At 46.9% G+C, this 12035-nt stretch overlaps 1 protein-coding gene across 1 annotated transcript in view; it reads right to left on the bottom strand.

Annotated features, from left to right (window-relative positions):
- Positions 1–10182, bottom strand: part of FSTL4 (follistatin like 4) — a 394347-nt gene extending 384165 nt beyond the window's left edge. Inside the window, exon 1 of the mRNA XM_057735151.1 lies at positions 10057–10182. Within this exon, the coding sequence (XP_057591134.1) occupies positions 10057–10182 (126 nt within the window). The remainder of the gene's footprint in view (positions 1–10056) is intronic.
- Positions 10183–12035: the final 1853 nt, after the last annotated feature.

Raw genomic sequence — 12035 nt, 5'->3', positions numbered from 1 at the left:
TCTTCTATAGAGGAAGTTTTCCAGCATGTTTTAAATGCAAGGACAGAAAGGCAAATAAATGGGAAGAGTTCTGTTTATTGAGAGAGCAAGCTTTAAATGATAGAACAGCTTAAGCAAGCTTTTACCGTAATTGACCTAAGAGTTAGCGTCAAGAAAAGCCATCAGGAGCCTTACTCCTACTTAACAATACGCCCAAAGACAACTTCTGTTCTCACTGCCCTCAATCCCTTCCTCCCTTTGCAGGGACAGTTGGCAGCCGCCTTCCATGCAGCCACAGACTGCTTCTGCTGATCCTGAAAAGCTGAAGCATAAACAGAACATCCTGCATTTGCGTTTACACTGCACTCGCAGGTTCCCATTTTGGGTGAGGGTCTGGTGTGCCTGCCTGGTGTGCTGGCCTCTTGGCAGAGGGATCATCGGGGTCAGCAGGCCCTAGGACCACTCTATGGAGGAGACAGCAAATGAGTCAAGGATTCCTCCTCTGTCTCCCATACACAACCCACAGGACTCTTTTAAGCACCTACTGATTCACTAAGGATGCTGGAAAGATTTGAAACTGTGATGATATTCTACTATAAGTGGAAACCAAAGAACAGTCTGGTCTCTCCTGAGATTTCCTCTGTAAGGAGTCCTAAAAACTCAAGTCACCTTGCCTAAATCCCTGCATGATGCCAAAACAGATAATAAAAGATTGCTGACTCATTCACTTACTTGACAAGTATCTGAACATCCTACTGCGTACCAGGTTCCCCTGGACACTGGGGGTCCAGGGGCCCAGACCCCAGAACACTGACCATTCCACCAGAAAGAGGACCCTCCCACCCCCAAGAGCCGCCCTGTTAAACACTGAGTGACGAGTACTGCAGCTGGTGGTGACACACAGCCACGGCACAGTCTCCTTGATGGGTACTTAGTGGGGTTTTGAGATCATGGACACCAATGCAGCTCTGACTGCCCTGTTCTGAGCAGGTGCCCATGCAGGTATTATGTGCACCATCTTACTCCTCATGACAACTCTGAAATCGGGGCTTTTATCACCTGCATTTTACTCAATGCCACCCTGAAGGTCAGAGTGTAAGGAACTTCCCTCAGCCACACAGCTGGCAGGGAAGAAGCAGATCTGAGCCCGTGGGCACTCCGACTTGAGGGGCCCCTCAGTCAAAGGCAGGACAGGAGATTCCTTAGGAAGCAGCGCAATGAGTGAGTGATTTGGCCTCAGCTGGAAAAAGCAACTATGGGGTTTTAAACCAACAATAAACATCGTGGAGGAGAAAGAGGAAATTCAGTTAGGCGGGGATAGCTGCCTGCATGAGGTTGTCTATGCCAGGAGCTTGCCCACCACCAGCCAACAAGCCACCGAAAGCACAGAGAACTCTCAGCCTGAGCAGAGAGAGAAGTGCGGTCAGAAAAACAGGCCATGCCACAGAGGCAGGGGCCAAAACCCAGGTGGTCACGTTGGCACCTGCCACCTCTGTGGCTGGACCAAGCTGCCAATTCCTTCACAGCTGGGTACGTGGCCAGCCGACAAGGTTCTTAAGCCACTTCCTACTCCATTAAGGGCTCTGGTCACCAGTGGCACTCTCTGGAAAGGACTTTTCTGAGAAATACAGGGACGACTTCTCAACTCTTAAAAAAATACACACATACACTTTCTATCCTTATCCAGACCCTTGATGTTTAAAATATTTTAACAGAAGCAACAGTGGGAGCTTTCCTTTCCAACTAAGCCCTCAGAAGGGTTTCAATTTGAACTCAAGATCCTCTTGGAACACTGGGAAGTGGGGAAAAGCAGGGCTCAGCCTCCAGGTGAATTATCAAACAATCGCTCACGTGCTCTTCTAGAACCTCCTGCAGCTGGAGGGAAGCCAGTGGCTGTTCCCTGCAGGCCAACCCCCGCCTCTCATCAGCACCAGCTTCTCCACTCCTACCCAGCATAGAGTCAGGCTGAAATGCACCCCTTGACCGAGGGAAGACCCGAGTCCCACTGGTCACTCACCCTCCATTCTTCACTCCAGCCAAGAGCAAACTCTGCTGAGTTTTCTTACTCGTGACTGGGAGTAGAACGAGACTGCCTTTTATTAGGAGGAAGAAGTTGCCCACCAAATAGTAGTGGTGTGTCAGTTTTCATGAGCAGGTTAAAGAGATGGCAAGAAATTTTCAAGACCGTGAACAAGAAATCCTGCACCCCACTACCCCTTTACACACCAGCCACACCTGTCACCTCCACATAGACGAGTACTGGATGTGACAATGGGAACCTCTCTGCAGGGGGACTCCCCCGACCTACGTAGAGGGCCCAGGGGCCTCTTTCTGGGATAAGCATCCACCCTACCTATCTTGGAGCTAGGTATTTCCAGCCATGAAATTAGGACAGACACCTCAGAGAACAACCCTGGATCTAGGCCTGGGACCTAGTGTCTCAACAGGGCTTGGATTCCAGATCACCAGGAAATTCAAGGCCAGGCCACCACATGCTTCCATGGGTTTCAGTTCCCTGTGATCTAGATCAATGTTTCTGTGATTCTCAGTTACATTCTGACTGGGCCTCAGACACAACACACCTGCCCAGGCAATATAGGACGTGCCAGTGGAAGGCTTCCGAGGGAGGGACTGCCCTTAGTTCTGTGAGTCTGGCCTTTATTCTTTTTTATAAATAATAAAGTGTAAATAAAGTTATAAATAAAGAGGAGATAGGTATTCCAGGAGTCAGCTGAGTTTATTCTTTAAAAGGTTTTCATTTTTCTGCTTGTGAAGTCAAAAGGTCTAGGAAGCCCTTCTCTGAGCACAGTTCCAGGCACACAGCAGATAGTTCGTCTTTATTAGACACTGAATAAGACAATCAATTCCAGTTCCTTTCCAGCTCAGTATGCTGAGGACTGCTCCCCCTGACATCAGCAAGCCACTGGCGGCTGTGGCATCAGCACGTACCCCAGGGGAGCCTTCTTTGAACCCAGGTCTGTATGAGGGACGGGGGAGTGTTTCTGATCAGACAGAGCCCATATGGTTCCACCCCCACATGGCCTGCATGGAGAACTCCTCACATGCTATCCCTTCCCAGAGGAGCGCACCCAAGGAGACTTCAGACAAAGCAAGGCAGGTCATGCCTTCAGACTTCACACCTGTTGCCTGGCCATACAGGATTAAGAAAGAGAGGTAGGATTCCATCTGATAGGACACTCTGAGCCTTCTGCTCATGTTTTAAAGGGGCACAGTCTGCAGCAGAATTTAGATGGGAAGACAACCTGAAAGGGATCTCAGTCGGCATCTTGACCACCCCCTCACTCTCCGCATGAGGAAACGGAAGCCCGGAGAAGAGAAGGGAATGGTTCAAGTCCAGGGAGCTAGCTGTGCCAGGCTAGACCTTGGACACAGAGCCCAAATGGGAGTCCTGTGTTCTCACCCCGAGTTGCACAGGCTCGTGGCTGACGGCGTTTCTGAGCTAGAAGGCTGCTATGGTGCTTCAGGGGCTCTGATTTGTTCTCCCTCGGTGGGTCATTTCTCGAGTCTTGGGAGTAAAAAGGCTGGCGGGCTTTACGGTGGACTGCGGAGAGAAGGCCAAGCCATCAAACATCGGCGGATCGCTGGCCTTTGGCACATACCCCGTGTCATCCCCAGCGCAACAGCCAGACCTGTGCACTTCTATTCACTGATCCAGCAATCACCTTTCACAGCCCTCTTCCTCCACTCTCCCACTCCCACCCCCCAAACCCCACTTCTCTCCGATCTCACTAAACACAGATTCTTCCCTTGGGGACTATTTCCTCTGAAACCTGATTGCATGACAGCGGCCCTCGGAAAAGGGGAAGAAGCATGAGGTGAAGCACGAGGTGACCCACTAGCTGCCCTGCCCCTCCCCGCCCCCTTCTGACAGAATTCTGTTCCACTCTGTACCCGGCAGGGGTCCATTCAGGGCTGGATTCTGTGTCACCACTCCCTACTGGACTACTAAGTCCGGAAGTACTGTCTGGGAGACATTTTAAAATTAAGCTGAAGCGAAATTAATTTTATTTTCTGAATTTCACTATAGTCCCTGAGCAAAGCATGAGGCTAGGTCCCCAGGGAAAGCTAGAGGCCCCACTCACATGAAGGAGTACGTGAGGACACCCAGGTTTTACTTTTTGAAAGAAAGAAATCCCGAGGCATTAGAACCAGGATCCCATGATGAAAGAGATTAGGTTTCTCTGCGTCCAAGCCTTCCTAACTCAGGGAATGCCTAAGGCCAAGATGCAAATGTGTGTGGCCAAACAAGGCAGGGGCCTGGCCCAATGGACAGATGGCTTCTCCAAGCCCTGGGGGGGCTCCTTCACCAAACAGCAAGGGCCTGGCCCTGCTGCAGTTTTCTCAGGTACTGGACCCCTCCCACGCTATGCCCTCCATCTCCAGAGCTAGTGCCCTCCCTCTCCCATGGGGCTTGTGACAAGATGAGGCCCTGAAGCCTCAGAGCAGAAACCACAGCAGTGGAGGCAAAAGGCCAATGGCCCTGGCTTGCAGGACAGGCAAGTAGAGCCCACGCACAGGGCTTTTAGAGTCTAACACCAACACGGCATTCACTGCTCTCTGAATGGCAAACAAGAGAGAGAACCCACAAGTCACAGAGAATAAATCGAGCAGATGATTGGGGCCTGGTGGAACTGATGCTACCAAGTCCCTGAAAAATGGAAATCAGAGCCCCATTTACAACACATGGCCTGATGTCCTGATTACAAGGGTGGGATGTTTCCTAGAGAAGCCTAGATTATTTAACAGCAAAGGCATAAATAAAATAGTTAGATGAGTAAATGCTAAATTAAGAGGAAGAATAATGGTTTTCTGTGAACTCATAAATGTTTGTTTTCCTGGATCACAGAACTTTTCAGAGCCAATTAAAACTCTGCCAACTACAATCTCAAAATACAAAAGCGGCACAAAGTGCATTAACTGGCCCAGAGTATAAGGCTTGCTAGGAGCAAAACAAGACCCCCAAACACAGCCCCAGCCCAGCAGCTGTGATCCCCAAAGCAGCCTGGCTGGGCGCTGGGGACAGAAACTGGGCAGGACACCAGCACGGGTGGCACAGGTGATGGTGAGATCATGGGAGTGTGGGCTGACCCTCCGGATTTAAATTACCTACGGACAAGTCAGGGTGGAACCCAGGATTCAGAGATCTAAGTTTACCTCTCTGCCTGCTTGCTTGACAATGGGTGAAAACGACTCCCAAACACGGGCTGTTTCAATTCACCTCTTCCCTCACCTACCTCTCCCTGTCTCCCCTCCCCCAAGCCAATTTCACGGCAAGCTATTTCCAGGCATGACTGCAACCTGTGTGTTTCTCTCCTTTTCCTGACTGCAGTCAGCGTCATCAAGTTAGCAAGAAGCTAAAAATGGCCAGGGTTCATCACCAACTGAAGTCTCTTCTTGAATGTGTGCATGGGGGTGGGGTGGGGTGCAGGACACCTCTAGGGCTTTTCTGCCCACTTTCCTCAGAGACTGGAAGTATCGGGGCCTGTTCACAAGCACATTGACGCTCAAGAGACACTGGACAGGAGTAGGCACAGCCCGCAGTCTCTGAAGGTGGGAACCGGCTCATCCAACGTCTCAGGACTTGGAGTATTTGCCACCACCCTTCACCTTGGAAATTATGGATTTACTCACATCTGCAGATGGGAGATTGCGCTCTCCCAATTCTACCTAAGAAACTAACATCCACACCCTCTGACACACAGTAATAAGCAGGCAGCCACGGCCGAGAGTTGGAGGACCAGAGAAGAGGCCCCCCTCTGCCAGCACCTCCCCCGCAGCAGAAGTCCTGGATTCATATCAGGGTGCCACTCGCATCCCAGAGCGCCACACCCAGTGAGGGGTGAAAGGCCCACTCATGCCTCCTGCTGAGACACCTTGCCCAGAGTCCTCTTCGAAAGCTAGTCAAGTGCTGGAGTCGGCGCTAGGGAGTGTTTAGGAAGGGTGATTCTGCAGAAAACAGACACAGAAGCTGCATGTAGGCCTGTACTGCAGATGAGGCTTGGAAAATGCTACGTATCCAGCCTGGACCCTGTCTGTTCACAGGGAGGAGGGAGTTGGTGTTCTCCACACCCACAAACAGAGTGAAGGGCCAGAGGGATCAACTGCTCTTCCCCAGCAATCAATCAAAAAGAAGTCAGGGGCATGGGGTGGGGGGTGCGGGGGAGAACGTCGCTAGGAAGGGCAGGGGAGCGTTGTCTTGAATTCAATCAGGTGTGCAAGAGCGAGGACACGTACTAGGGAAGAAAAGCAATTTTTAAATTAATGCTCAGGCTTAGCACCCCGAGTCCTCCGGAATGCCCAACCAATGCAGAAAGAAGCCAGAGCACTCAAGTTCTCTGCAGTTTGAAGGTGTCCTCACAGGGGCAGGAGTGCAGTCAGCATCTGGGGCCAACACCTGCAGAAAGGGGGAGGGTTGGTCAACCAGGGTAGGATCCTGCTCTCTCAGGCGGACCCCTGGGGTTAGGGAGGACAGGAAGCATCCTGACTGCTCATACCACTCCGACGTATTTTTTCCTCCAAGACCCTTATGAGACTTCACTCGCACTTGAAAGCAAATGGTGTCTGACCTCAAAGCATATCTCTCTCTGGTCTATAAGCACCAAGGCATATAAAGCTAACAATTTTAAATGGAACCAGTATTAATATTTACAGATATTTAGTGCGTGACTAGAAACTATGGGTAAGAACAATTCAGGAAAATTTCAGTAAAATCAAGAAGAATGCATAAGGCTGTGTGACGGCTGCCATCCAATCCCAGAGCCCAGTGGGTGATGGCAACACAGCATCCAGGGCTCAAAGGGGAGGGGACCCTCCCACACATGCCTGCCCCCCCAGAGGGGGCACCCTTAGGGACTGTTATCACATCCCTTCTCACTTTCCTGGTCTCCCCAATATACAATTCTACCTATGTTGATTTTACTACTATATCTATTTTGGCCAGAGTATTGGGGAAAGGGTGAAAAAATATAACTATTTCAGAATTTCAATAAGTTGTATTTCTCAGAATTGTTTCCTCTGAATTCAGAATTGCATTCGTATTCTAGTCCATGTCCTGTCACTCAGCTCTTATTAAAGAGGCACTCCACCCAGCTACATTTCCTTTTATCTACATTTGTAGAATGGTAAACTCCTTGAAGCTATTTCAACTGCAGTCTTTGTACATAAAACAATAATTTAACAAAATTCACATTTGTTATAATTGCTTTAAAAATGTGCAAGCACACACACATTGGTCATTTAATCCTTATCTACCCTTAGGACATTCAAGTAATTGGTATAATAACTTGAAAGGCAAATCAAATCTTATTAATGCTTTCCAAGTACTTCAAAAATCTTAAGTCAATGAATGTTTTGGAAAGTACTACTATCAGGAAGAAAATACACACCAAAACATTTTACTATTTAGTTCCTGGAAAGGTTTTTTTTTTCTTTTTTCTTTTTTTCTTTTTTTTTAATTGAGTCTCAGGAAACTGTTGGTTTTCATTCTTTTAGAAAATAAGACTGTCTGAGGAAACTGCTAAAGGAGTTTAATATGGTTTGGGCAGTGAGTTCTGGGTATATTAAGAGCTACAATTCAAAGAAGAAACTACCCAGAACCTGTAACACACAGGACTATCCTGGATGTTGATAAAGTACAAGCTTGGCTTGGCACACAAGCTGCTTTCAGGTTTGCTGGGGGGACCACTCATGAGAAATGAGCCTGCTATGCAGGGAAGTATAAAAAACTCACTTAAATACATGATAGTCCAGTGTGAAATTTGCAAGCACCAAGGTGACTTTATGACTACTACCAAATGTTGAATAAATATCAATTGATTCAAAAACTCAATAAGCCTCCGTTTTCCTCTTAAAATTATTAGACACTGTAAGGAAGAGAAAGATAAAGAAGATGGCTTCATCCATATGCTAAAATAAAAATATAAGAGTTAAGAAAAAGATAGGAAAGACTGAGACTAGGAGTTCAGAGAAAGAGATCAAATGTAACCAAGAGCGGTCAAAGAAGATTCTAGAGAAAAGGTAAGAACCAGAGCTGGACCTTGGAGCAGGCGCTGATTCAGACTTGCAAAAAGAAGGGATGGCACCGGGGCAGGAGGACCCTAGTGAGTAAGGGCGTGGAGGGGCCATGCATCAAGTGCGATCAAGGTCAGCGAGCTAAGCAGTTATGGTACATGTCCTGCCCACTCCCTCTAAACATTCATGGATGCTGTCCTATGTCCTGGTCCCATTCACACTGCCCTCATCTCATTTAACAACTGACAGAAGCGGACTCAGTGAGCAGAAGTTACAACACTTCACAAAAACTCAGTCTGCAGCAAAGAGAACTGGGCGGGTAGGGCAGTTGTTCCTGCCTTTGGGAGTCCTTCACTTCCTTTCCCTGAAGCAGTGAAGTTCCCGAACCTGGGAGACAATGGCATCTCCAGGGCTCTAACCCTAACCTTAATGGGACAAACAGGGCAGCACGGCAACACCCCCAAACAACAAAAAAAGAAGCCTCGCTTCCTCAGGATGAGTAGCATCTGCTCTTTCTTGTTGGTATACAATGTATTAGGGTGTTAACAGCTAAAATAAAGAGGCCCTATGTTGATATCAACTTACCTTCGCTTTACCTCCAGCTAAATCCCCCCTTAATTGGCTTGACTCAATTGAAATAAGTGATTTAAAGCAGTGGGCCAATGAGCTCCAACTGTGAGAAGACTAAACACACATACCTGTGTGTTTGCCTGTTTGCTTTGCTATTAAACATTCAACAATATATTTATAGGGTTTAAGCGATCATTTTCCCTCTGTATGGATATGAGTAGCGCAATTAAATGGTTCCCATTGGGAAATGCTGGGCTCGCTAGCAAGCTGGCCTTCTAACTCTTGCAAAAGAGCATTAAGTTTCATCCTTCATGGATTTAGATGGGAGAGAGAGCGTTTCTATTTAATCACCTGCTCACCACAAAGGGAAGCCACACTAACTTCAGCAGGAAAAGTGTGCGCGTTAAATTACTTCTGAAGCTCCCTGAAGATTAAGGCTTGCAGGTTTGGGATTGCATTACAATTAAATAATAATGAAAGAGAAATCGTGTCTTTTGATCAAATAACACATTAATCCAACCATATACTGTGTATCATTATTCACTCTCTGGGTAATGTTGACTTTGGGGGGTGATTTTTCTTTCTCATTCAACAGGACGGGAAGCACGCACAGAGAAAAGAAGGGGACACATCACAGAAGACAATAAAAGTTAAGATGTCCTGGAAAGCTCTCAGGTAAGAATTAGTATTCACCACATCGTCAAGGAAATCCTAGGTGCTTTTAATGAAAGGGTATAGTTGTTTCTTAAGCTTCAGCATGTACAAAACATTTTCTGCAGAAAATCTACATCCCTCACGAGCCCCAAATTCATGAGGCCTACTACCTGAGCAGGGCTGGATGCAGTTTATGACTCCACTTCACTACTTCAGAGCAGAGTTCACTAGGCAATTAGCAGAATAGTGAGACTCTCCTGGGAGGTATTTGAGAACAAGTTTTTCAAGCACTTTAGAAGCATTTATATATACCTAACAGTGCCATTAATCATTCTTATCTGTTCATTAAGGACATGTCCCTTAGGACCTCTACCCGCCAGTTCTTACTCAGCCTGCTTCTTTTTATCTATATAGCTGAAAAGGAGTCTATTTCCTTTAAAACATATTTTATAATTAAAAGACTTCATTAATTCACATGGGTGTGCTCTACCAGTGAGTCGGCACTTTCAGAGTGCTCTTAAATATACACAAAGGCTATTCTTTGGAGGGTCTGTGTGGAAGACAAAACACACAACCACAGCTTGATTTGGGGATATATTTTTGGCACTGGAGATATTTCAGACCATTACTTACAGTATGATATAAACCTCCTGTCCCTATCAACACACGTGGCTTCCTTCTGTCCCCTACCAAAAAGGGGGCAGGATTTTAATTTTCACTGCAATCTACTTGATAAAAACTAAAGGTAGAAAGGAAATCAGATACTGTAACACTGAAACGCAATGAGTTTTGAATGTCATGTCAGCCGTGATGTGACTATACCTCCGCCGGGGACTCTCCCACATCCACATTCAGTCCTCTGTTGGCTCCTGGGCCCATCCATCCCAGCACAGCCAGCAGGGAGGCTCCAAGCAGTGTGAGATGCAGCCAAAAGCCTCCTGGTTTCATTTTGTTGAGTCTGTTGAGAAAATGACAAATGCTCAGAACTAAGCACTACAAAGTGTAAACAAGTCAAGGGGTCATTAGTCAGTGAATACTTTGCTCCAGAATCAGATAAACCTGAGTTTAAATTCTGGCACCAACCCTTCTGTTTTACTGTGGAGAAGTTATATTACTTCAGAGCCTTAGTTTACTCACCTCTAAAATGGGATCGATAACATGTACCTAAAGGACTGCTGTGAGGACTGAAGGAGGCAGTGTCAGGCACATAATAAGAACTCTAGAAATGCTAACTGGTATGTAGAAGCCCACCTGAAATGCACCTGCCACTACAAAGAACAAAAGAGGGTGATGAGGCTGAGGCACCTCTGGTAGGTTACCATATGTCCATGCTCCTGTTTCCTCAGAAAGCGTTTGCAGCTGGGCACACAACTAGTGCTCACACAACTGAATGCTGATGAGGAATCATGCTAAACCTGTAGTACCCCTGCTGGTAGCTGATGCCTCAGTTAGCAAGATAGTGAACATCAAAACAGCATTAAAGCGTCTACTATTTTTATTTTTGTTTCAATACCAGTCCTTATAGTAGAATCCAACCATCTGATGGATATAGGATTTCAGGAACATTTAAGATGTTTCCTGAGACTCACTTGATAAATTGTCTAAAACCCTAGAAGACAATAGGCAATTGAAAGCAATCAAAGAATTACATGGATGAAAAAAACTAAGGATCAGCTATAATAATTCAACTCCCTAACACATGCTGGGCATTGTGTTAAGATGACAAAGACACTGACTGGTGCATTTGTCCACTTAGCTGTATTTTTTAAGGTTTCTACCGTGAATGTATTCCAACCTTAATTTCAGTATCTCTAAGAAACACAGCCAGATAGAACATATGCAGTATTTACAACTCTTACTCAAGGAAACTTTAAGGGCTATTGATTTCTGTGAGCACCACACAATTTAGTGCTTCATTGCTTGTGGTCTACACTGCACCCTGCTCATGGCTAGGGGGATGAAAACACACAGAGCTCCTTGGAGGCCAGCACCCCCCGCAACTGGGTTTAGGGCTGCTCCAGAGCAGCTGTCTGAGTCAGAGATGATTAGCTGCTTGAGAGACCCTACAGCCTGAGGGGTCCACCCGTGCCCACCCCCAAAGCCAACAGCTTTGAAGGATCCCTGCTCTACACAGGGGAGGTATCAAATGATCACTAGTGCTGATGCCAGGGCTGCCAAACAAATACACTCCTGCCACATTCCAGGTTTCCTTTGGCTGCCTTCCACACCCAAATAAAACTGCTGCTCCAGACCTGCTGTATGTTCCCAACTTGAGACAGAAATGCCCACAGGAAGGAGAAGTTGCACTAAAAATTGTGGGTGTGTAACATTGGCCTGTGAAAGGCAAAGTTGTAAGTTATGACTATCTTTTAAGAGAAGGTTTTTTGTTTTTTTTTTTTCTGTTTTTTTTTTTTTTTTTTTTTTTTGAGTCCACAGGCTCCTACTGCTACCTCTTTAGCCATTCATCTTTGACATCTGTAGGGAAAGCTGGAGCTACTGGGGAAACAGTCTGGGTGGCCAGTAAATACAATCTGAAGGTCATGGTCTCTCCCTCTGACGAAGGCAGGATGGAGCAGGATGGCACGGCTTCGGCAGCTGCCTGGGAGAGGGCTGCAGCGCTGTCAGCAGCCACCCAGCACTACGCTCCCCATCCGGAGTGCAGCTAGGGTGTGTGTTCTCGCAGGGATGAGGAGGAGTGAAAGATCACATTTAGGACTAAAAGAGAATAAAAACGACTTTCCCTAACTGCAATCAGTTTTTCTAAAAATAAATAGGGCAACTCCCTATGCTCCATAAATTAT

This window comes from Hippopotamus amphibius, chromosome 1 (assembly GCF_030028045.1).
Source record: "Hippopotamus amphibius kiboko isolate mHipAmp2 chromosome 1, mHipAmp2.hap2, whole genome shotgun sequence".
Lineage (NCBI taxonomy): Eukaryota > Metazoa > Chordata > Mammalia > Artiodactyla > Hippopotamidae > Hippopotamus > Hippopotamus amphibius.
This window is presented reverse-complemented; position numbering and strand designations above follow the sequence as displayed.